Raw genomic sequence first — 26,901 nt, forward strand, 5'->3', positions numbered from 1 at the left:
CACTCATGAGGGAGAGGCAGGCAGATCTCTTGAGTTTGCGGCCAGCCTGGTCTACAGAGCAAGTTCCAGGACAGCCAGGGCTACACAGAGAAACCCTGTCTCAAAAAAGCAAAGAAAAAGTAAAAAATAAAAATAGTAGGATCCTTACAAAGTTTAAAAACTACTTTGGGGAGGATGGGAAGATGGTTGCCAATAGTGATAACCTGAGTTCTGTCCGCAGAAACTGCACAGTGAAAGAGAGAATCAGCTCTTACCCCGCCCCCCACACAGAGTTATTTAAAACTTTTTAATACCTAGTTTTTGTGTGTGTATATGTTTGTGGGGAGGGGGGTTGAACCCAGGCTGGCTTTGAACCTGTTTTGCAGCCAAGGATGATCTTGAACTCCTGTTTCCACCTCTCACATGCTGGAGGCTACCACACATCCCCCATCTATGCTGGAATCAAACCCAGGGCTTTGCGCTTGCCGTGCAAGCACGCTTCCCGCTGGGCTACAACCCCAAACACATCCATCCGTATCACATTTGTGATACGAACAATTGTTATTTAAACAAGTGAGAAGTGGCCACATCCTTTACTTAACTCAGAGATCCAGAAGTAGAAGAGAAGAGCTCCAACTCTGAGTTCTGAAAGTACTTTGGTTTTAGCGGTTCCTTTCCTTTAGAAATAATTCCCAGTAAAATTTTGTTCCTACTGAAAAGGAACTCAATATATTGAGTCTGATTTCTTTAATTACGTGAGCTCTGTAGATCAACCACTCTCTAGGTCAGGCCCTACTCCCAAGAGTAGTTAGACAACACAAACTAACCTGATGGGAAAAAGAAGAAAACTTGAGTTAGGTGGGTAGGGAGGAGAGGGTACATATGGGAGGAACTGGGGGCGGGAGGGTGAATATGATAAACACCTTGTATGAGGCTGGAGAGATGGCTCAGCAGTTAAGCGCACTGGCTGCTCTTGCAGAGGACCTGAGTTCAGTTCCCCACACTCACATAACGGCTCAAAACCACTCCAGTTTCAGGGGATCTGATGCCCTCTGGTCCCAGTGGGCACCAGGCATGCACGTGATGCTTGTACAAATAAATACACACACAGGCAAAACACTGATACACATAGAATAAATAAAAATATACAGTCTGAAATTCTAAAGATGCTAGTTTTTAAAAGTGAACTCCGGCCAGGGGATGATGGAGTAAGGCCTTAATCCCAGCACTTGGGAGGCAGAGGCAGGGGGATCTCTGTGAGTTCAAGGCCAGCCTGAACTACAGAGTGGGTTCCAGGACAACCAAGGCTACTGATAGAAACCCTTTCTCAAAAAACAAAGAGTGAACTCTGTCCTACCATATGCAACCTGATTGTAAGGTGGCACAATTATCCCCCAAGACTGTTGACCCTGTTATACTGGTTTGTTCAGGAGTCTCAGAAGGCAGCTCCACACTGACTCTCTTAACTCCCGCAGGAGCAGCTAATGTAGCACCCTTGTGCGGCCTTACCTTGGGGAATCGATCCCGCTGTCTCCAGTCGTGCTGTAACTCTCTGTCCCTTCGAGGCGACTGTGCTCCCGCTGCGGCTCCTGAGTCAACACTGGCACATGCAAGGTGTTCAAAAGTTGCGATTTGTCTGGGACATGCTTTTCTGTTTCCTGATTCGGAGGGCTCTGTCTCCAGCCAGTTGGATCCACTCCTGCATCAGCAGGAGAATCTTGCAGGATCTCTGCCCCACAACTGGTTTTCCTTGCCGTAGAGCATTTAAGGAACCCTCCACAAGCTGCTGCTGGGGCCTGGACACAGGCAGCGGGGGTCTCTCTTTCGTAGTCGAAACCAAATGGAGTCCCTGAGTTTAGGCCAGGGCTATCAGTGAGGTCAGGGTTTGAGCCGTCCCCTGAATTCGCAAACAAGCCAGCTTTATACCAGTGCCCTTCAAGTGCCAGGGGCTCAAACCTACCAGCTGTGCTATCCCATTCGGTCAGAGATCTCCCTCTCACCGTTGGTCTTCCCAGAGGATTCCGCCTGCCTCCACCTACAAAGGTGTGTCCAGGTAGTGTGTGACAAGAGTCATCATCAGTCTCAGAGAAGTCCTCATCTAGGTACAGTGAACTGCAGGCCCCGTCATCCACCCCGGGGTCGCTCTGGTTCAAGGCTACCTCGACCTGCTCACTATGGGAGAACCCCTCATTTTCCAGATTGACAATCTTGGCTCCTGGGACAAACGCCTTCCTCATTAGTTCTGCGGAGTCACCATCTTGCCTTTCATGTGTCTTCAAATGGTTTGCCCCAACTGGGCAATCTAAGAGGCCCAGGGTTTGGAACTGGTGTACCATCTTATCCACTGATGGATACAAACAGGATGTTGAGTCCAAAGAAGGCAGGACCTGATGCGTTTCTTTGGTTCCCAAGAACATGTCACAGTCAGAGTAACTTTTCCTTAAGATTTCAGGAATGACCCTGCTTTCCCCGTCACACACGCCGCCTCTCAGCATGCTTTCCCGGAAGGAACAGCACCGGGGGTGGTGTGGCAAAACACTACATGAAGGCCAATCTACTGAGCCACTTCCGAAGTCACTGACAGGATGGACAGGTGCCTTCATCATATGCCTGGTTTCGGTCTCCAGTTTAACACAGCGTTGTTCTGCAAATGGCCCTTTGGCTCCAGCATCAAAGACTCCCAAAGGACCTGAAGACCCCGCCCTCGGGAAAGGCTTTTTCTCTGGCCTGACAGGACTGGGTTTCAGACCATGGCTCTTCTGAACACTGTGTCCTTTGGATACTGGGTGCCCTCGGAGACACATGCCCTGAAAAGGATTACTGATCTGTTTTTTATAAATCAAGTGGGCACCTAACATAGCTGGCCTCCCATCATGCAACTGCTGAATTTCTTTACTGGGACCTTTCATTCTGGTAGCAGGCTGGGCTTCAGAGACCTTGGGGTGCTTTTCTAGTCCTGGCTCAAGTTCGTTCCCTTGGCTCCAGGCTTTGCGTCTGCCCCTATGAGAACAGCCCCGCCGGTGAGGCTTGGCAAACCAGCCCTGCCTTTTCTGGATTCCCTCTTTAGGAGAACACTTATGCCTGGTCGGTGGTACATCAGTGGAAGTCCCCTGGCTATTATACTTTTTCTGTTCTTCATATTTTTGCATTAGGACTGTGTGTCTGATTAAGTTGTCAACAGTCAGCACGGGGTTAATTCTTTTGATTATTGCATGTTCCACATCTCGGGGGATGTTGTTGGAGCTGCCTTCATCTCGGACGGGCCACTCTTCGGGTGGGAACTGTGCAGAGAAACTGCGGTGCTCTGTTTTGGGCTTCTCTCTCCTAGATAAGCTGCGCCACAGGAAACCAAAACCAAATTTTTTGCCTTTGTCTTTGGTGAATGGTAATGGCTTGGGGCTCATCCAGATGTGGGCGTCTTCAGACGCGGCAAGTACCTGGTTCTTAGACAAAGGTGTGGGTTTCTCAAGACCTTCCTGGTTTTTTCTAGTCAGTTCTTCAGACAGTGGGTCCTTAGAGTCCTGCATGCTTGTATTAAGGAAACACTGACACGACGGACAGTGGGCGACAAGGGCCTCGTCCTCCTGGGCCAGCTCTGTACCGCAGTCCACGCTCACCAGATAGGTCACTGACGTGGGCTCCAAGCAGCCTTCGTCTGACAGGAGCACTCTCTTATTTCCCTGCGTGGCTGTCTTTGTGACGAAGTAAGTGTTCGGTGTAACTATGTAGTAGCCCTCTCCAGTGTGGTAAATCTTCCTCTCTTGAATTAGAGTCCCCAGTGTGCTGTGGAGAATGTCTGGGGATGGAACCGCAATACCTAAAAAACAAACAAACAAGTGAAATCAGAATTTTAGAATGACCACATATCTGCTCAACAAACTTGGAGCTCACTGGGCAGTGGTGGCGCACGCCTTTAATCCCAGTACTCAGGAGGCAGAGGCAGGCGAATCTCTGAGTTCGAGGCCAGCCTGGTCTACAAGAGCTAGTTCCAGGTTAGGCTCTAAAGCTAGAGAGAAACCCTGTCTCAAATTAATTAATTAATTAATTAATTAATTAATTAAACCAAAAACCAGAAAACAAACTTGGAGCTGATTGTATCTAATCCATGCAGTTGAAATGCCAGCAGGTCAGACAGCTCAGTGGAAGGCAGTGCCTGTGTGCAGGCCTGACAACCCGAGTTTGATCCTCGCTCCGACAAAGCAGCGAGCTGTCCTCTGGCCTCCACACACCTGTGACACTCCCATGCCTGTGCTCTCGTGCATGTGCACGTGTACACACACACGTTTTCTAAATCAGAACTGAACATGGCAACTCCTATCTGTAACCTCGGTGCTCAGGAGGCTAACAGAGGAGAATCATGTCAATTCCAAGGTCACCCACTGCTCTATACTGAGAACTAGGCCAGCCTGGGCTACAGTGAAACACTATCTCAAAACAAAACAACTCAAAGAATGTGTGATCAAAGTACAAAAAACTATGTAAATTGGTCCCCATAGAGGCAGGTGGCTGGGCTAAGGGTTAGAAACAAAGAACAAAAATTTGAATACCACTGGATATAAATCAACTTAAAATCTGAAGATTCAGTAGGAAAACAATTGCCTAGCAGGCATGGGTTCAATCCCCAGAACTGAAAAAAAAAAAGAAATAAAAGTAAACCTTGAGAAAGCCTCCGTGATGAACATACATGAAAAGTTTTAAAAAGTGTCATGAGCGCTAAATGGAGAATGCCCAGAATGACTTCACTTACACCATAAAGGGTAAAAGACATTAAAATACAGGTCGTGAAGGCATGAGTTAGGGAAACAGACCTGGGAAGGTGGGAGGTAGGGGAGGTGAAATGATTAACATGTACTATATGTTAAATATGTAAATACATATGTTTTTGTAAATATGGAAAAAAATCCATATTTTTTTACATAATGTAAAAGAAATACCTTTATGAAATGTTGAAGCTAGGCTGGATCTGCTGCTAAGCCCAAGGACCTAGGTTCAAGTCCCAGGACCCACATGGTGAAAAGAGGGTCTGGCTCATTCTGCAAGTCGTCCTCTGACCTCCACATGTGTACTGGGGCATGCACGTGACACACACACAAATGTCGAGGTGGGGCTTTTCTTAACAGTAGCCTTTATTTTTTTCCTATACCAGTGATGGAGATCAGGGCTTTGTGCATGCTCGGCTAACGTTCCATCAGTAAACTATATCCCCAGCCGTCTTTTTACTTTCTATATTGAGACAGGGTCTTACTAAGCTGCCTAGGCTGGCCTTGAACTTTCAGTCCCACCTCGGCCTAGCAAACAGCTGAGACTGCACGCCCAGTGCCACTGGGTTGGCGACTCAGTGTTGACAGGAGAGTCTGCAGAAAAGGGGGAAAGGGACGCCATACCCTTTACTTATGTCACAGTTGTTTAAATGGAAACCCAGCACATAGGAATGAATACAGGTGGTGAACGCTGGTTACCTGGGTAATGTCTCAAGTGCTCCAAGAGTGATTCCCGTGTTACAGCCACCTGAGCTGCGTTCATCTCAGCTATAGTGCAGCAAAGAACTTCAGCCAAAGGCACAAACCGACACTGGGCTATGGGGTTCATTTGCACTGGGAAGACGTCACCTGAATTGGAGGTCAAAAACAGCGGAGGTGATAAATCTGCTATAAACCATTCGGAATTAGTGAGCATGGAACAGACTCTGCTAACATAGCGTGTGCGAGGGTAGAAAATAGAGAACAAGCCGGGCGGTGGTGGTGCATGCCTTTAATCCCAGCACTCGGGAGGCAGAGGCAGGTGGATCTCTTGAGTTCGAGGCCAGCCTGGTCTACTAGAGCTAGTTCCAGGACAGGCTCTAAACCAGGCAAAACCCTGTCTCAAAAAAACAAAACAAAAAATTAATTAATTAGAGAAAAAGGTTTACATCATGGTCTCTCTGTGACGCCTGCTGCAGAGGTCAAACATGCTATCCAGCAGTTCACACTGCTAAAGCATACTTCCAGAGCAGCTGAGAAGCCGCGGTACAAAGCACAGGATCATGTGCAGCACAGGTGAAGATGGATCATGCTTGCCGCTAGAATTGACAAAAACAATATCGACCAATGAGCGACCTATTCATGTCTGTGAAGTTTGTTACACCAAAGATAACCATTGATGATAGGTTGGGGATGGAACTCAAGTTGTAAAGAGCTTGTCTCGCAAGGAAAAGACCCTGGCTGTGTTCAATCCCCAGCACGGCATAAAGAGCCTGGTGGCACTCGCTTATACTCCTATCACTTGGGACGGGAAGGATGGAGAGTCAGAAGTTCAAGGTCACTCTTAACTACAAAGTAAGCTTGAGCACAGCTAGGCTACTTGAGACTGGATCTCAGAAACGTGGAAATAGCTCAGTGGTAGGTCGCTTGCCTAGCATGTTCATCTCCTCAGGGCAGGCCATAGATTCATCTTTTCATCTTGAGGTACCTCAGACTAAGAATAAACTAATCTTCTACTCCCTATAATCCCACAAGTTGGGAACAGAAGCAGAAGGATCGTAAATTCAAGGTCATCTTCAGCTACATTTGTGAGTTTGAGATCAGGGTTGCCCACATGAGACCTTTCCTAAAGTAAAAAAATGAAAAAAAATTACAGAAATAAAACTACCACTAGCTAGCAGTATTTTCCTCTTTAAAATCCATGTGCCTCTATATGAAACAAGCTAGAGAGAACATTCTAAATTGCTCTACTCTCCTCTCAGGCGCTCTTCCTACCGCGTGCACCCAACCTTTTGATCCCCCCCACAAAGCCGGCACTTTCCCTTCACAGCTGTTGCTAAGATACACGCCGCAGGTGCATAAATCATGCTTTCTATGTGCAGGAAAGTGAAGCAAACCCTAACCTGGGAACTTTTGTGTCGGATGCCAGGGTGGCTTCCGAGCTATAGCAATGGTCTGCTTCAATGACTGCGGCTTTCTCTCGGTTTCTGCAATGCAGCGTGAAGTCTCCGTACAGAAGCTGCACGGACCCCACTTGCAGCTCAGTCAGGTTTCACAGTTCCAGGAAAACTCCCCCTGAAGAGCAACCAAACAGCAGCGCCTTTAAGAACAGGCCTGTTTGGGACCTTCCACCCCCGAGCCTGCAAAGCATTGGGCTAAAGAGAGACTGTAGACGAGAGAGCAGTCACCATAATACCCCTTCTGTTTACACAGGTTAGCATTCCTGGGTGTCTCAGAAATGGAAAAAGTAGTTAGGTTGAAAGACAAATATCAAAGTTAAAACAATATAGATGAGGCCATTTGTCTGATACACTTTCTACACTCCATGGATAGATAGATAGACAGACAGACAGACAGATAGACAGATAGATACATAAATGACAGACTGGAAAGCATTTTTTTTAAAGTTTTTAAAGGCAGAGGCTCAACTGTATTACTGACTGGCCTGGAACTCACTATGTAGATCAAGCTGACCTAGAATTCACAAAAATCTACCTACCTCTGCCTCCCAAGGGCTGGAATTAAAGCTGCGTATAACCACTATCATTTTTTGTTTGCTTGTTTGTTTTTGTTTTTCAAGACAGGGTTTCTCTGTTTAACAGCTCTAGCAGTCCTGGAACTCACTTTGTAGACCAGGCTGCTGTCCTTGAACTCACAGAGATCAGCCTGTCTCTGCCTCCTGAGTGCTGAGATTAAATGCATGCCCCACCACCGCCTGGTGGTGGCATCATTTTTTTTTTAATCCCTTGTTGTCATCTTGCAAAGGAATCTGGTTGGTTGATTTATTTGCTTTTAATTTTTGTTATAAAAAAAGCATAGAACAAGTTTTAAAATAATCACATCCCAAAGCTCACTTTGAGGGGAATTGTAAGGCAAAGCGCATGGATTCCACGTTCACGTAGATGGATGCCAACCAGCAAGTAAAGGAGGCAGCTCTTCATCCGCCAAGACTGACAGCATCAAGTAAGGCAGATCCTTTGAGCTGGCAACCTTCAGAGGGTGACAAGACGACGGGCGGTGGTGACACATGTTTTTTATCCCAGCACTGAAGAGGAGGAGAGGCAGGTGGATCTCTGTGAGTGGGAGGTCAGCTTGGTCTCCAGAGGGAGTTCCAGGATAGCCAGGGTAACCCAGAGAAACCCTGTCTTAGAAAAACAAACAAAAATGGTGACTAGATGTCAGGGACCAAATCAGTCTGCTGGGGGATGGATGGCTTTAGACCAACGGTTATCAACCTGCCAGTCAAGACCCCTTGGGCAGGGGTCAAATGGTCCTTTCACAAGGTTTGCATATCAGATATTCTGCATATCAACTACTTACACAACGATTCATAACAGTAACAAGATTACAGTTTTGAAGTAGCAACAAAAATACTTGTATGGTTGGGGGTCACCACAGTATGAGGGACTGTATTAAAGGGGTGCAGCATCAGGAAGGCTGAGAACCACTGCTTTAGTCTAAGGCCATCAGTCCTTGCCTCCTGGTGCCGAAAGCCTTAGAAAACTCCGGGCCCGTTGTGTGTGGGCACGACTTGCTCTTGTGGGTGGCAGTAGTTTAACAACCCAGGACAAACAGCTGGAGTGGTGGCCCTTGTTACTCTTGAAAAGACCAAGGTTCGATTCCCAGCACTCATATGGTGGCTCAGAAACCACCGGTAACTCCAGTTCCAGGGGATCCCCTGCCTTCTGGCTTCCACAGACTTCAGGCAGTCACGGAGCGCACATGCATATACATTCAGGCAAAATATTCACACACACACAAAATCTCCAAAAAAACTAAATAAGAACAATCTAACGCAAGATAAGATCTCGCCAAAGAGGAAAAGCAGAGGCTCTTTATGGAAGGGCATAGACCCCGGTCCCTATCCCCATAAACCTCAGGGGAAGCCATCAGGAAAAATACAAGCACTAATGCAATCCTCATCAACACCCCCATGACCTCAGTCAACACAAAAGTCATGTTGAAAGACCCTAGGATTCAGGGGCTGGAGAGATGGCTCAGTACTTAAGACCACTGGCTGAACTTCCAGAGGACCAGCTCCCAGCACCCACATGGAGGGAGGCTCACAACCACGTGTAACCCAACAACAAAACAACAACAACAACAACAACAACAACAACAAACCTAGGGGCTATAGAGCCAGCTCTGCAGTTAAGAGTGCTTGTAGCGGTTCAGGAGGACCCAGCTGGGTTAAATTCCCGGCATCCACGTGGTGGCTCACAACCGTCTGTTATTCCAGTCCCACGGGTTCTGACACCCTCGTCTGGCATACACATGATGTACATATATACAAGCAAGCAAAATTCTCATATTAAATAAGTAAATTTAAAAAATCTCTGAGTTCGAGGCCAGCCTGGTCTACAAAGTGAGTTCCACACAGGAAAATCCCTGTCTCTAAAAACTAAAAATAGAGAGATAAATAATTTTAATTAACTTAAAATGAATCAAAGACCTTAAGAGAAACCCCAAACTCGCAGTATTCCTTCGGTCTCTGTCTCTGGAGAGTTGGGAGTATACAAAAGAGTCATCAATGCCCGGCTTGTTAGGTTTCAAACTGGAGAATTTCAATTTGACAGGATTTCTCTGTGTAACATCCCTAGCTGTCCTGGAGTTCACTTTGTAGACCAGGCTGGCCTCAAACTCACAGAGAGGCGCCTGCCTCTGCCTCCCAAGTGCTAGGAGTAAAGGCTTATGCCTCTACTGCTTGGCTTCAACTTGATTTTTGAGGTTCATGAGATTATGCTAGCAAATAAACAGAAGACTGGGTTCTAGGGAATTTGGGAAGCATTCACATCCAAACCTTTTTCTTTCATACGTGCAAGAATTTGCCATGGCATTAACACGAATCCTAATATTTCATGTTTAAGAACACAAACCTCCCTCGAGAATATTTTGAGCCCACACAGGTGTGCTTCTGGGTGACATGGCGCTAGGCAATCCGCCAAGAACTCATGCATCATTGACCTTCAGATTGTCTAACTGAGCCGCTGGACCTCAGCTAATTACCCAGATTCGGGAAACCCGAGACCACCTCTTTGGGGCTTGGTATTGAATCCCACGGTGGGAAAGGGTTCTTCTGAGCGATTGAGGGATGACGGCAAAGCACAGACAACAAACAGCCTGCAGATGCCCTCGGACTTAATAAAAGAGGATGCTTGGCTCGGAGTAACCCAAGAAGACCCTGATTTCAAGCTTCTCTTTCATCTGCCACATCTTTCTCCTTAAAAAGAGAGAGAGAAAGTCAAGCAGCCTTTGTAACAACAGGCTTCTCATCAGAGATACTGGCGTTTGCACAAAAAGCTCCACTGCCTTAAATGATTAGGTCTGCTGCGTTACAATGTCAAATAGGTTCGGAAAAAAAAATCAATCCGAATGGAAATAAGATCAAGGCTTTCAGCCCACAGAGCCAAGCCCTCTCCCTGTCTCCCTTTCAGCTGAGTAGGGGGCAAAAAGCACAGACACTTTATATCTATAACCAAATTGCCAGGATTTGTGAGCTGGCTATACTCTAGGCGGCTGGGTGTCTGTCATGGAGGGAAATTGCTTCCCCAGCACAGTAGATACTCCAATATGGGAGTATCCACTGTAGGGGTGATTTTCCCTAATGGTTACAGAAAGAGCAACCAGAGGTTAGGGGTGTACCTTGCCCGGCACGCCCAGCAGCACAGGAAACAGGCCATGATGCATTGCATACCTGTAATCCCAGCATCTGAGGTTCAAGGTCATCCTCTGATCCATAGCAAGTTTGAGGAAAGCCTGAGATACACGAGACCAAATCTCATAACAAAACAAAAGCAAAAACTTAAATCACACATCAAAGCCCACACACTAATAATGGGAGACTTCAACACCCCAGTGTCACCACTGAACAGGTCTGCCAGACAGAAACTTAACAGAGAAATAAAGTAATAGATGTCATGACTCAAATGAACTTCTGCAGAACATTTTACCCAAATACAAAAGAATATACCACCTTCTCAGCACCTCATGGAACCTTCTCTAAAATTGACCACATACTCAGTAACAAAGCAAACCTCAACAGATACAAAAAAAATTAGAATAACCACCTGTATCTTATCAGATCACTATGGCTTAAAGTTAGAGTTCAACACAAATTGCAGGAAGCCTGCAAACTCATGGAACTTGATCAATACTCAACTGAATCACCACTGGGTCAAGGAAGAAATAGACTTCCTAGAATCCATTGAAAATGACCGCACAACATACCCAAACCTATGGGACACTATGAAAGCAGTGCTAAGAGGAAAGTTCATAGCACTAAGTGCCCACTTAAAGAACGTGCAGAAAATTCACACTAGCAACTTAACAATACACCTGAAAGCTCAGAACAAAAAGAAACAAACTCACCCAGGATAGATGACAGGAAATAAATTGAGGGTTGAAATCAATAAGATAGAAACAAAGAGAACAATACAAAGAATCAAAGAGTAACCAGGTTGCAATTCACGACCTCAGAAGCTAGGTAAAAAGGTGGGCCGGAAGAGGGACAGGCATGGAGGACCCCAGAAAGGGGAAATAGTTAAGATCTCCTGGGAGGGGGGGGCTAGAAGGGAGGCAATGGGAACATGAGGGATTGAGATGGCCAAGTTGGGAGAGGGATGAAGAAGGAGAGCAATGAAAGAGATATCTTGATAGAGGGAGCCATTATGAGGGTAGAGAGAAACATGGTGCTAAGGAAATTCCCAGGGATCCACAGGATGGTGCCAGCTAAGACTCCTAGCAATCACAGAGATGGCCTGCCTCTATAGTCATATTAGTGACTACCTGTCATCATAGAAGCTGCATCCAGTAACTGATGCAAGCAGATGCGGTGTCCACAGACAAGCACTGAACTGAGCTCCTGGAGTTCAGCTGAAGGGAGGAGGGATCATATGGGGCAACAGGGAGTGGGGGGTACAGGGGGTCAAGATCATGATGGGGAAAACCACAGAAACTGTGGGAGCTCATGGACTCTGGACTGACAGCTGGGGAGCCTGCATGGGACCGAACTAGGCCCTCTGAATATGGGGACAGTTGTGTGACTTGATCTATTTGTGGGACCCCTGGCAGTGGGACCAGGACTTAACCCGGGCGCATGAACTGGCCTTTTGGAGCCTATTCCCTACGGTGGGATATCTTGTTCAGCCTTTTTTTTTTAAAACTATCTTTATATGTATTGGTGTTTTGCCTGAATGCATGTCTGTGTGATGATGGCAGATCTCCTGGAACTGGAGTTACAGACAGTTGTGAGCTTCCATGTGTTTGCTGGGAATTGAACTCAGGTCCTCTGGAAGAACAGCCAGTGTTCCTAATCACTGAGCAATTTCTGCAGTCCCCTTGCTCAGCCTAGATACAGGGGAAGGGGGCCTCGTCCTGCCTCAACTTGGTATGCCGGACTTTGTTGATGCCCCAAGGAGGGCCTTCCCCATTTAAGGAAGTGGATAGGGGGTAGGATGGAAGGAGGTGGGGAGGGGTGGGAGAAGGGAAGGGAGGTGGAACCGGCCTTCATTCACCAGCACCCTTTTCTGGGTGCACGCTGGAGGAGGCCTGGGCCTAGCACAGCAAAGTTTCTCTCCAAGTACTTCAAACACAGACTCAATAACGCACTGGGACCTAGGAGGAGTGCGCTCAGTGGATTTGCTCCATGATGGATCCGCAGTGGACATCTCCTTGGCTATTTTTCTAACTCATACATAAGTGCCTCACTGGTCCTACCTGGACTGGTTCAACATCAAACTCAAAGAAGTGTTAAGTCTGTTCCCTCATAGCCACGGGATGCCAGCCAGCTCTGACAGAGCACCCTGAAAGCACAGCTTAACTGGGAATGTAGTGTAGCCAAGAAAGAGACTGTCAGGCAGTGGTAGCACACGGGAGGCAGAGGCAGGTGGGTCTCTGAGTTTGAGGCCAGTCCTGTCTCAGGTAGGGGACCTGGGGGTGGGGCAGGGTTTCCACATACCCTCAGCTGGCTTCAGTCTGAATATGTAGCCAAGGATGACCTGGAATTTCTGATCCTTCTGCCTCTGCCTCCCAAGTGTTAGGATCACAGACACGCGTGCTAAGCCAGCATTCTACCAACTGAGAGCTGTATTCCAGTCCCAGGGGGCTTCCCAGGTGGGGGACTCCCCACCTGTCTCGAGCTCTGGCTTCACTCTGCTATGGTCATCTCATTCTCAGGAGAGACGCAGTGAGGTCTCTGCTGGGAGGGAAGGAACTAGCGGCTCAAACCAGCTGACTCTCAGACAGCCGTGCTAACAGCCGCGCTATCAAGGCTGGCACCTGCTGGCTCTTAAACGTTCCAAAAAGCCTGGTATGAGAGCTAAAGCACTCAAGGAGGCAAGGCAGGAGAATCAAGAGTTCAAGGTCAGACAGAATTACACAGTCAGAACTGTATCAAAAAAAAAAAAAAGCCACTGCCCAAGGACTCAGTGGCAGACCGTGTGCAGAACATTCACAAGGCCTTGGGTTGCAGCCCAAGAGTGAGACAGAGACAGAATGAGAGTCCCCACAAATTTAGGGGTTTTAAGAATAAATTTATCATGTACTGGAGAGATGGATCAGTGGTTCGGAGCACTGGTTGCTCTTCCAGAAGTCCTGAGTTCAATTCCCAGCAATCACATGGTGGCTCACAACCATCTATGGTAGGATCTGATGCCTCTTCTGGCATAAAGGCATACATGAAGATAGAGCACTCAGACACAAAATTAAAAAATAGTCAGGCGGTGGTGGCGCACGCCTTTAATCCCAGCACTCAGGAGGTAGAGGCAGGTGGATCACTGTGAGTTCGAGGCCAGCCTGGTCTACAAGAGCTAGTTCCAGGACAGGCTTCAAAGTTACAGAGAAACCCTGTCTCGAAAAACAAACAAACAAAAAAATTAAAAAATAATCAGCCTGTAGGTGGTTGTGCACCTTTAATCCCAGGAAGCAGAGGCAGGTGGATCTGTGAGTTTGAGGCCAGCCTGGTCTACAGAGTGAGTCCCAGGAGAGCCAGGGCAACACAGAGAAATCCTGTCTAAAAAAACCAAAAAAACAAAAAACAAAAAGCATAAAGCAAAAAACCAAAACAAAAAACAAAACAACAAAAAGGAATACATTTGTCATCATACATTCTAGAGATCGAAAGTCCAAGTGCTTTGATTTCTCAGAGCCATACTCAGTGTTGATGTTCTAGGTTCCCCCTTAAACTTGAGACAAGGTCTAATGAAGGCTGCCTTGTAGCCAAGGCTTGTTTTCACTCTTTGACTCCTTCTCTTGTTATCTGCCACCTAACTCCCAAATAAACCACACGCAGAGTCTTATTTTCTTATGAATACCCAGCCTTAGCTTGACTTGTTTCTTGCCAGCTTTTCTAAACTTAAATTATCCAAACTACTTTTTGCCTCTAGGCAAATTTTCCTTTTTTTTTTTTTTTTACTTCTGTACACATTACCTTCATTCTTTCTGCATGGGTGGCTGGGTGGCTGGGTGACTGGCCCCTAGGGTTCTCCTCTCCTCCTTTTCTTGCTCCCCATTCTTTCCCAGATTTCTCCTATTTATCCTTTCTGCCTGCCAGTTCCACCTATTCTTTCTCCTGACTCACTATTAGCAATTCAAGCCTTTATTAATCAGGTGTGTTAGACAGGCAAAGAATCACAGCTTCACAGAGTTAAACAAATGCCGCATAAACAAAAGCAATGCATCTTTATATCATTAAACCAATGTTCTAGAGCAGAAACAAATGTAACACATCTTAAAATAATATTCTACAACAAAGGCCGGCCTAGAACTCCTGATCCTCCTGTCGTCACCTCTCAAGTCCTAGGATTATAGGTGTATGCTATCATGCCCATGTGTAGAGGGAAGTTTCTCTCTTGCCTGGCCCTGCAGCTGTTCAGTCCCAAAGAAACACACAGAGGTTTATATTAATTATAAAGTCTCTGGCCTCTTAGCTCAGGCTTACTATTAACTAGCTCTTACAGCTTAAATTAACCCATGATTCTTATCATGTTTAGCCCCATGGCTTGGTACCTTTTCTCAGTAAGGCATTCTCATTTTCTTCCTCTGCATCTGGCCGGTGACTGCATCTCTGCCTTTCTTCTTCCCAGAATTCTCTTAGTCTGGTCACCCCACCTATATTTCTTGCCAAGCAACTGGCCAATCAGCATTTTATTGAACTAATATGAGTGACAAATCTTTACAGTGTAAAAAAAAGCAATATAAAATTTTATATATAAAAATATATGAAACTCTTTAAATTATATAAAAGCAATATATAAAAGTATTATCCACAGCAGCCAGGCTTTCAACCTGGTCTCTTACCTAGACAGTTGAGTAAGTTTAGGTCTGGGTTTTAGGCAGAATTCCTTGCTTTGTGATTATAAAATGATGATGAAGTTCCCCTACATCACCAGAAGCGATCTGAGCTGAGCCTTTCTCTGAAATTCAAAGAAAACAACTTGCCTGCCTGGGCTGTCCCCATTTGTCATCCATGACAGTGCTCCCAACACCTCCATTCTCTTTGATTTCCTTTTAAAAGTCTGGTGTCTCTTCTAATATTAGTCGTTGACATTTCTCTTGTTTTTAAGACTTGGAGTTATTAGATCAGGCTCATCTCAGCAATACAGAGGACTCTCTCAAGTGGAGAGTCCATTATATCTGTAAAGTCCCTTCTGCCATGCAAAGCAACGCATCCACAGGTTCCAGGGACTGGGTGTCATTGGCGGATCATTCTCCCCAGTACCTCTGGTACAGGGGCAACGAATAACTAAGAGAACAGCTATAAATTTGGGCTGTAGAAAGGGCTGAACAGGTAAGAGTGTTGGCTGCTTTTCCAGAGTGTTGTCAGGGTTTCTGTTCTGCCCGGTTCCTATAGTCGTTAAGTCCCAAAGAAATCACACAGAGGTCTACATTAGTTATAAACTGATTGGCTCATTAGCTCAGGCTTCTTATTAACTCTTATAACTTATATTAGCCCATTATTGTCTATGCTAGCCTCGTGGCTCAGTACCTTATTCAGCGAGGCAATCACATCTTACTTCTTCTCTGACTGGGTCAGGACTGCGGACAAAGTTTTTCTCTTCCCAGAATTCTCCTGTTCTCATTGACCCACCTCTACTTCCTGTCTGGTTGTCCTGCCTATACTTCCTGCCTGGCTACTGGCCAATCAGCGTTTATTTAAAATATAATTGACAGAATACAGACCGTTGTCCCACACCACCAGAGGACCCAGATTCAATTGCTGGCATCCATGTGACAGCTCAGTCGTCTCTCACTCCATCTTCAGAAGGTCAGATGCCCCTTCTGGCTTCTAAGGGTACCAGGTGTGCAAGTGGTACACAGACATGTGCAGGCAAAACACCCATACACATCTAAATTGATTATATATATATATATATATATATATATATATATATATATATATATATATATTTGGTTTTTCGAGAGAGGGTTTTTCTGTGTAGCTTTGGAGCCTGTCCTGGAACTAGCTCTATAGACTAGGCTGGCCTTGAACTCAGAAATCCACCTGAGTCTGCCTCCCGAATGTTGGGATTAAAGGTGAGCACCACCACCTCCTGGCACATCTGAATTTTGTATATAATTAAAATAATAAAACTCAATTGGTGATAGTGGTGCACATAATAATAATAATATAATAAGAATAATAATACTCTTTAAATTATAAGTTGCCCTGGTTCCCACATTTCCCTCCCCACCAAAAGTTCTAGGCAAACCTGGGACAAATTTGAGGTGATTTTTCCCTCAAGAGGCCTCGGGGCAGGCCCCATTTAACCCAGTTCTCATTGCTGTGTATCATGATAGACATAAACTAACACTGGGGCCAGGAGGGTGGCTCAGCAAGGGAAAGGGTGTGCCACCAAGCCTGACAACCCTAGCCTGATCCCTCAGAGCCACATGGGGGAACCAATTGCAACAAACTGTCCTCTGACTCTTCACATGCACAATGTGTAGTCCATGCACACCCCCACATATACACATATACACATATACACACAGTAAATACATGTAATTTGAAAAATAAAAATACAGACTAAAAAAAAAAATAATGTTAGCTTAACCAGGCAGTGGTGGTGCATGCCTTTAACCCCAATACTCAGGAGGCAGAGGCAGGTAGATCTCTGTGAGTTCAAGGTCAGCCTGGTCTACAGAGTGAGTTCCAGGACAGTGAGTTTCACAGAGAAACCCTGTCTAAAAAACAAAACAAAACATTGTACGTAACTATGGAAGACAACTGAGTGCCAAGTTACTTGAATAATAAACAAAATTTCCATATAACTTTTTATTAAATTCTGTCTTTTCTATCTGCCTAGTCCTCACGTTTAACATGAGCCCCACTGAAAGGTGGGGTGTCAAAGCACTCCAGAGTTTGAGGGTTCTCTCTGAGTCTGCTGTGTGGTTCTAAGTGGCCACAGCTCTTGTCTGGGCTAGCCCCTGCTTGTATGGGTGGGACTGAGATGGACCAGCACTTTCCAGAACATTGACTGCGTGAAGCACTCTAAGGGAAAGGGTTCCTTGGGGCTGGAGAGACGGCTCAGCAGTTACAAACTGCTCAGCAGGACTGGCTGTTCTCCCAGAGGACCTTTGTTTTTTGATTCTTTGCAAAGATCAAGAACAGAGGACCACATGGCCACTCACAACCATTTGTAACTAAAGTTTCAGGGGATCTGATGTCCTCTTCTGGCATCTGAGTGCACTGCATACACATGGTACAGAGCTATGCAGCAGGCAAAATACACATATGCATCAAATAAAAATAAAGGTTAAGGGGTTAGAGAGACAGCTCAGCGGTTAAGAGCACTGACTACTCTTCCAGAGGACCCGGGTTCAATTCCCAGCACCCTCATAGCAGCTCATAACTGTCTAATGCCAGTTCCAATGCACATAAGAATAAAATTAAACAAAAATTTGTTTTTAAAAAAGTTAAATTTTGGGGCTGGAGAGATGATTCAGAGGTTAAGAGCACTGACAGCTCTTCCAGAGGTCCTGAGTTCAATTCCCAACAACCACATGGTGGCTCACAGCCATCTATAAGGAGATCTGGGGCCCTCTTCTGGCAGGCAAGCATACATGGAAGGAATGTTGTATACATAATAAATAAATAAATCTAAAAAAAATAAGAAAAAAGTTAAATTTTTGTGTTTATTTTTTTTGAGAGCGTCTCTATGTAGTCCTGGATGTCCTGGAACTCACTATGTAGACTAAACTGGCAGAGATCCTCCTGCCTCTGCCTTCCAAGTGCGGAGAATAAAGATGTGTACTACCATGCCCACCAGGCTAAGAGAAAAAGTCCTGGGCAAGAAAGACGACTCAGTGGGGAAAGGCCCTTGCTGTTCAAGTGCATCTGATGAGTTCGTCGCTCCCCACCCTGAAAACTCACGGAAAAGTGAAAGCAGAGAACTGACCCCGCAAAGTTGTTCTCTGACCTCCTCACGTGCACCAGGGCGCGCACCCCTCCCTCCCAAGCACCGAACGTTAGAAAAGATGCTGCTTGGGGTCTCAACGACACGGTTGAAGGGCTCTCTAGAGAATGGCCTGGCTGATTTGGTTCAACAGATCCTGGCTCCTAAGGAGCAGTGGTCCAAGTCAATTTTTCCCTCGCAGGGAGGGTTTAGCGCGTTCTCCTTTTGTACGGTAAGGACAGCTACTACCTCCCTCAATCACACTGCCTGCTTATGACCCCGGGCTCTTTTCCCCAGCCCGGTCCCTATGTTCTGTGCTGTCCTTTAAGGCTAACTTACAAGTGTACATCTGAACGCCACTGCAGGGCAGCACCAAGCGCTGCACCACTCCCTATCCAGCAGACATTTATTGAGTATCTATTATATACCAGTTGTCAAATGGTACTTGCCCTCAAGGGGCTTTGGTTGTCGTGAGGAGCAGTGGGGTAGAGGCAATTATAACTCAACGTGAAAGCTACAGCCTCCCACCTAAATGCTTTCTCAAGACATTTGGAGATGCCCAAGCAGGGCTGGCATGAATGAAAAAAGGGTCAGCCACATTCCTGTGGTACTAATTAATTAATTAATTAGGTACTAATGGCAGCATGGGGAAGCAGAGACAGTCCCAGTGTGTGTTAAGCAGCCATGGCCTCACATCCTTCCCTTCATTTTGTAAGGCTGGAAAAGATGCCATTTTTATGCTGAGACCTTGTGGCACTTCGAACTTCACCCCTACCCCTGAGGAAAGTCGGGGCGGGGGGGGGGGGGGGGGGGAGTAGCTAGCTCCTTTTAGGGGAAGTATTAGCTATGGGAAAAACCCAAGCTACACAAAACTGCTGACAAGATGCTGACGCCCTAACTTCCCCTATCGGTTGAATAACAATGGGCCAATCAGATAAGTCTCAGGACAGACCCTCTGCGAGCAAAGGGTCAGCAGCTGTCTGGAGGTCAGAGCCAGGGGGGCTGTTGCTATCCCCCTTAGATACTAATAGCCTATCAGGAACTAAAGCTAAGCTTTACCTCACCTTTAGCCAATTGTGATAGAGGATAAGGAATTTTGTATTTTGAGGCTGTAACCTTGTGACTGTTTTGCGCTTTGTCTTTATGTTTTCTCCCTTAGAGAAACAGATGGGGTCCTTCTCCCTCCATCTGCTCGGCCAGACTGTGAGGCAGAGGACCCGTGCTAGTCCCTACTAAATAAACGAAACCTTGCTTTTGCATTTGAAAGTGTGGCTCCTTGGTGGTTTTCAGGAGGGTCCTAGGACTTAGGCACAATTTACTGGGTGCCCTCTTTACTGATTCACCTCAACTGTTCAGCAAGGGAACAGTAGCTTCTCAGAGGCACTCCCAAGACATTTGACAGTGCTGGAATAAGACTGACATTGTCAGTTCATCAATACTAGAATCTTTACCTTTTCTTCCCAAACTAAGGACATCACACCTGATCAGCCACAGCATCATTAGAGCCCTGAGATTTGTTTTTCTTGCAGCCCATTAGTTAGGCACATAATGATAGTCTTGATCCACCCTGACTTTTTCCGGTTCCCATAGCCTTCTGACTCAACACTGATCCAGGCACAATGATCCTCCCAACTGGAAGGAAAGACGTCAGGCTGGACAAACTGTACTTCCCTTAGGAGATCTACTTCTGCAGTTCAGTATTTTATTTGATTGGTCCATTCAATACATTCCTAGGCCCCCATTCACTGTCGTTCTGTGGTTTGGGGGCAGGAAAGATGTATGTTCCATCTCTAGCTCCACTTAAAACTGCCAAGCATGGGACGTGACTTTGGCCAAGGAGATTTTCTTTTCTTTTCTTTTTTTTACATTAGTTATAAGCTGATTGGTACATTAGCTCAGGCTTATTAATTCTTATAACTTATATTAGTCCATTATTCTTGTCTATGCTAGCCACGTGGCTCGGTATCTTATTCAGCGAGGCAATCATATCTTACTTCTTCTGTGGCTGGGTCACAACTGCAGACTAGGACTTCCTTCCTCCCAGAATTCTCCTGTTCTTGAAGGACCCCAACTCGTTTTAACCACAGTTATACCGTTTTTCAAAGGTTCGCAGATAACAAGCTTAATTAAGGGCCTCCGGAGTTCAGGACCTCCGGAATGCTGAGCAGATAACAAGCTTCATTAAAGGCCTCCGGAATTCAGGGCCTCCGGAATGCTGAGCAAAGATACCTGAGGTTAGAGCAAGGACAGCCTTATCTGGCTGCGAGACAGGAGATTTATGGACTGGCCATAGAAACAAAGAAAGAGAGGATTGCGAGGCCTGAGTCACGTATAAAGCGGGGCTCGCCACGAGTCAGGGGCTGTGCAATCAGACATCTGGTCGCCAGCCAGGAAAAGGGGCAGGATAGGAGGAACAGTAAACCGCTGAGTAGTCCCCTCATTGTTATTTAGGTTAAGAATTTACCACCCTGCATCTTGCTTCTGTAAACCTCGCTTTTTGCTCTCCTATAAAAACCCCTCACCCCCAACCTGCGGCGCGCAAGTCTTCCGAGAGACTCTGTCGCCCCAGGTACCTGCGTATTCAATAAACCTCTTGCTGATTGCATCCGGCCGCGTGTTTTCGACTGATCTTTGGGCACGGGGTCTCTCCCGAAGGAAGACGCCCACGGGAGTCTTTCATTCTCATTGACCTGCCTCTACTTCCTGTCTGGCTACTGGCCAATCAGCATTTTATTAAAATATAATTGACAGTGTACAAACCATTGTCCTATAGCACCCCCCCCCTTTTTTTTAAGGAACAAGAACTTTGAACTAATATCCTTTGTTTAGCCTTTCTTCTGACCAATATCCATAACAACTTGTAACCAACATTCTTAACAAAGGAAAATATCCACAGTCCATTTTTGGGGAATTTGGGCATAGTTTTCCAGGCTACTTCCTGTTGGTTGGGGAGCACTGATAATCTTATGGGGACCTAAGGAAAATTTAGAATTATCATCAGGAGTATCCTGTGAGGCTTGATCATCTCAAGCAGCAGTTTTGAGCCTGTTCTGGATGTAGAACTCAGACATTTGGACCATTTACTCCTATCAGATTTCTCAGGTAGTCTTCCTTGATCAAACCTGATTTTTCTTAACTCAGAATGAATCCATAGCCGTTCATTTTCTGTGGAAGGCCAAGGAGATTTTCAAAGACTCTTACAGTCTTTATATTTTTCTTCCTGCTTGAATTTTTGTTTTCAGACAGGGTCTCATTTGGCCTGTATGGCCTTGAACCCCTGACCTTCCTGTCCCCTCTCCCAGCCTCCTGAGTGCTGTAATTACAGGTGTGTGCACTTTCACACCTTCCCACCTGAGTCCAGGTAGATGCAGCTCTCTCATGGCCAGGAGGAAATAAATTGGAGGTCAAAGAACCACCCACTCAAGAAGGCAAAGCAGAGAGCAGGTGGGAATGCCCAGGTTTGGAACAGCCTTGCTGAGCTGTGCCTATGCCAGCTTACCTACCTCTAAGCCTCTTCTTATAGGAAGCAAATCTACCCTTTGTGCAAGTCATTTTCCCAGATTTCTAAAATCCCCCAACAAAACTCTTGTTTAACTCAAATCTCCCCACTCAAGGACAAGTAACATGAGTTGCCACTTCGTGATTTCTGCTGTAAGCAGTGTGCGCCAAGGGCTTGACATCAGAGAAAACTGTAATGGATTAAGTAAAAGTGCTGCGGATCCCCCAGTGGCTGCAGCGGCACAAACACTGCAGGTCAAGTGGTGGCAGTGGGCAGCGGGTCCCCAGAGCTGCCAGTCCCAGGCAGGGAAGGTGCAGTTCCCCAAGTGGCTGCAGTGGGCCACAGAGGGCAGCTAGTCCCACAAGGACAGACAGACAAATGGGCATGCCATGAGACCCTGTCACAGGTCTCCAAAAGTGGCTGATTCCGAGCAGGGAGCCACGCAGTGGGCAAGAGACAGAGACATGGATAGGAATAACATACAGAGTGAGGTTGGATATTTATTTAGTGGGTTATGGAAGGGTAGGGGAGAGTGGTAAGGGGAGAAGGGAGAAGAGCAGAGAGAAACAGAGGGACAGAGAGACAGAGAAGGAGAAGGGGAGAAGTGGGGAGAATGGAGTGAAGTAGAAGCTGCCTCTTCAGGGGAGAGATGGAAAAGGAAGAGACTCAGGCTGCAAGCAGGAAGATCTGCCTGCCTCAGCAGACAGGTGAGGTAGTAGGCAGGGCTTGTCTCTTAAAGGGACAGGATAGATCACTACAGATACTTCATTAGCTCCTTTGCAGGGATGCCACATAGTTGGCTGTCCACAGAAGAGGTCCTAGGCTATCTATGTCCAAGCTGAGCTACAAATGCTATGAGAGACAGAAGTTGTGCCTTCAACTAGCATTGAAAGTTTTAAGTATTGATGACAATTGTAGAGTTTACAGGAGACACTCTCCTGGCAGGGGCTTTCCTTACTCATGTGGAAATCATGGGAAATGAGTCTCTAGAACGACAATGTATCGTCGAAAGTCCTCAAGACTATACGGTAAATGCACAGCGGACAGATTCCTAGACAGACCCACAAATGTACAACTTGTGGGGACCTGTTCGCAGAGCTTCGGGAACACATGTCTTTGGCTAGTCGCTGTCAATTCTGTAAAAACCTTGTGAAGCCATGACTCTTCTTCCCTTCAAAATAGGATTCATTCCCAAAATACCTCAGCAGTGTGACTTCCTCCTGTAAGCGGCAATGGAATGACCTTCCATGGGACCTTAAAGCAATAACATTAACTCTTTGCTCTAACAAATTTTCATAAAGACAACCCCCCACAACTACCTTTGCTAATTGACCACACAAGAATTTCAAAAAGATAGAAAGACAGCGTGTCCACCCCTGACAAACAGGTATGGCACCCCAAAGTCGATAATCACAACAGAGATTGGGGTGAAGGAAGTGAGTGAGCCCAGAATTCAATGACTTTTTTGTTGTTGTTTTTTTGAGACAGGGTTTCTCTGTAGCTTTTGAGCCTGTCCTGGAACTAGCTCTTATAGACCAGGCTGGCCTCGAACTCACAGAGATAGATCCACCTGCCTCTGCCTCCAGAGTGCTGGGATCAAATATGTGCACCACCACCAACACCCAGCTGGTTTGGAATGTCAGGTGTTTCCCCCTGGATGCTGGCCCTTCCTGGGTGGTGTCACCTTTTCCTGGAGTGCTGCTTTGTCAGGTTCGACCTGTTCTTTTCTGATTCTGAAATAAACACATGTGGCTGTCATTGTTTTTGCCTATGGAATTTTTTAAACTGTTTGTAAAAACTAAAAACCTGGTAGAGATCACCTCTTTACTGTTTCTTTGCCCAAAGAGTAAAGAACATGCAGAGGTAACGTGCTTGAGTTAATGTATTTACCGTCAGAGCCTATTAGTCAGATGTCCCCTTGCTGCAGACGGCCTGCTCGGAGCCCTGATGGGCTGAGACTGATGCTCAAGGCCCCTGATAATGTTCTGCCTTGGGAAATCGAGGCAAATAGCTGTAACTCCACCTGTAGTTTAGGAGTAACCCTTGACATTTGTCAAAGGAAGTTGCCTTGGTCCTGAATGAGCTTGGATCTTCCCTGACTCACCAAGTCTTTGTGGATGGTTTGCCTGGAAGTAGGTTGTCCCCACTGGAGAGACCCTCTGCTGCACTGGCCTGAGCCCTGTGGTGACTGGAGCTGGTGAGGCTGCACTTGGTTTCGTGAGATAAACATAATGCCGCCTCTTCCGCCAGACTCTACACACAAGGTCCACCAAAGGCCTGGCAGAGCGTACCTTGATGGCTCCATGTGGTCATTTGGGACAATAAAAAATTCAAGGAGGCCTGTCCCTGCCCACCCGTGCCAGGTCCCCTCTCCCTTCTGTGGGGCAGCTCTATCTGTTGGCCACTTTTCCTGGTATCCGCACCATGGTGGTTCAGTGTGGAAGGCACCCCTGGGTTTTGGATCAATGGTCACACTCACATTGTCCAGACTGTCAGCCAAGCTGATTACTTGCTCTTCTGGATTCTGAAATACTAACTTTTAAAAGTAAAAGCCAAGCCGGACATGGTGGCACTTGGGAGGCAGAGGCAGGCAGATCTCTGAGTTCAAGGTCAGCCTGACCTACAGAACTAGTTCCAGGACAGCCAGTGCTGTACAGAGAAACCCTGTCTCAAAAACAAAAACAAAAACAATCCAAAAGCAAAACAAAAAAACAAAAACAAACAAACAAAAAGAACAACTGACTAACTAAAGTCACTCTGCGGAAACAATTCCCATGAATGTAATCTCACTATTGAGAACTATTTCTAGACATTAAAACTTTAAAGACTGGGCCTGGAGATGGCTCAGTGGTTAAAAGTACTGACTGCTCTTACAGAGGACCCGGCTCGATTCCTAGCATGTATTGACTCACAGTCTTCTATAAATCAATTCAACGGATCTGTTTGTAAGACCCTCACCCCTTATTCTCAAAGGAGTGGGAAAAAATTCCTAGCAGAATGTTTTCCCAGGAAGATAGTGTCCTTCCTCTCTCCCACTCGGGAAATTCTAAGTATGAGGACACTCAGCTCAGCCCAACCAGTCACCTGGTACAGGCTGATAAAGATGGCCTGACTCAGGAAAGGGTGGCCTTGCTCTAAGAACAAAGAATTAGCTGACTTAACAGGATGGGAGTGAGCAAAAGACCTTGCACCCGTGCCAAAGCAGCTTCAAAAGGCCTCTTTGTAGCTACACCTTTAAAAGCTTACTCCACAGAGGGAGCTCAACTCCTCTCCACCTCACTGCAACTGGGGATTGAGATGAGTTCCAAACATGTTTGTATTATGCTAAATAAACCTTGTTTATTACAGTCTGGGCCTCTCTGGGGGTTGTAATCTGGACACAACACTGATACCTTCTCTTGACCCTCAGTTAACACTGTGCACAGCCAGTGGGCAGACATGCATGCAGGCAAAATAGCCACACACATCAAATAGTAAAATTTTAATTTAAAAATTATTTATTTCTATAAATGAGTCAATGCTGTGTCCTCAGCCTGTCAAGGAGAGTCTGAGGCGTTAGACCCTCTTCTGGGAATGTCATGTCTAGAACAGCCTGAAGGTCCTGGTTGGTTAGACCAGATACCTCCTTGACTCCATCAGAATTTTGCCCTGACATTTTGCTGCCGCCTTCAATGGCAGTTCGCTGCAATGTCTCCCCTGTCTCCTTGTTGGGGAGGGTAAACAGTGATTCCTTGTAAGATCTATAATTTCCAAAGGCGCTATCCATCTTCTTCTTTTTCATATTAGCTACTTTATGTAATTGGAAAATTCTCAGGAGCAATGGCCTGAGTGCTTTAAGAGAGGGAAGTCTGATACGTGCTCCTCCCTAGCTGACACCTTAAGTCCTGGGAGGCAGTAGCCTCCCCTCCAACCCAGCATGGCTGTTCTCAATAATCCATCAGTGGCGAAGGCCTGCATGACTATGTAGGGAATCGCCTTAGCAGAGAAGAGTGGCACTCACTTGCTCGGCTTCTTCAACACGCTTCAGCCTGCTCCCTCCAGGTCGCCGCTTCAAAAACACTGCTTGACGAGAAAGCTGGCCTACTCCACTTCTTTAAGGGAATTTCTCATTTCACCTTTAAGAATTTCAAACATTCTCTTGAGGTTATTTTTTAAATCATTTTCTTCTGGTTCATCCATATTTGGTTGTTCAGGTATTGCTGTTGTAGGGTCTTTAGGTTTTACTGGTGTTGTGTTGCTGTTTGTGGTGTAGCGTGTGATCTTACCTTTTCTACTCATCTTTTCCTCTGATAGGTGTGGTTGGGGCTGTCTGAGATCCTGCTGAATAATCTACTAGGTGCCAGCGAATCCAAAGCTGAGATGGTTGTTCCTCATGGTACAGTCAGTGTCACAGTTCTAGTTACCCCGTTGACTACTCCTGTTCCTGGAGATAGCTCAGTGTTCCTGGGCTTTGCTCTGCTCCCTTGGAGTTTGCTGTCTCAGGCCTACTTTTATCTGTTTCTGTAAATCTTGGTCTGGATCTCCTCCTGCAGGCTTGGAGTTGGACCTGTTCTGGTGGAGATCGCTGACTCTGAACCTGGTCACTGGCTCAATCCTGATCCGCCCGTGTCCCGGCACTGGGTTTGCTCCTGGCTTCTGCTCCTGGTGGAGCCTGTTCTCTCTGTGTCTTACTTTATACTCATCTATAGTCTTTCCCTTCTGAGGATGGGAACTCTATTCTTATCCTTCTTGGAGTCTTATCCTTGATTTTTCCTTACAAAGGACTCAACGAGCTGGCCTACCAAGCCCTTTAAATGACTATACCTCTGACCAAGGGCATCCAGAGGTTCCTGGCAGGAGTCATCAAGACTTCCCTGGCCTTGCTCACACCTAGCTCTGTAACTGCTCTCCAGAATAAATTCATTCTTCCTGCCTTTCTTGCTGAGTTTTGCCCCAGAGGGGAGGTTCAATATCTTTTAAAGGTCCACTTGCTTCCTGCCTCATTACTCCTCTCAGTCCCCTCTTTCTTCTATTGTGGCACCTAAGACTTTCCTGCTGTACTTGGTAATGAGCTAGCCCTTCCCCCAGGGTT

The 26,901-nt window shown here is 46.3% G+C and overlaps 1 protein-coding gene across 1 annotated transcript in view; it reads right to left on the reverse strand.

Annotated features, from left to right (window-relative positions):
* The window catches only part of Stox1 (storkhead box 1), a 30,305-nt gene extending 3,819 nt beyond the window's left edge, over nucleotides 1-26,486 (reverse strand). Inside the window, exons 1-3 of the mRNA XM_085679703.2 lie at nucleotides 25,831-26,486; nucleotides 5,439-5,588; nucleotides 1,489-3,796 (exon numbers count right to left, since the gene is read on the reverse strand). Coding sequence (XP_085535829.2) covers nucleotides 1,489-3,796; nucleotides 5,439-5,568 — 2,438 coding nt within the window. The 5' untranslated portion in view covers nucleotides 5,569-5,588; nucleotides 25,831-26,486. The remainder of the gene's footprint in view (nucleotides 1-1,488; nucleotides 3,797-5,438; nucleotides 5,589-25,830) is intronic.
* Between the last annotated feature and the right edge of the window lie 415 nt (nucleotides 26,487-26,901).

The sequence above is a fragment of the Myodes glareolus genome, chromosome 18 (genome assembly GCF_982192425.1).
Source record: "Myodes glareolus chromosome 18, mMyoGla1.1, whole genome shotgun sequence".
Lineage (NCBI taxonomy): Eukaryota > Metazoa > Chordata > Mammalia > Rodentia > Cricetidae > Myodes > Myodes glareolus.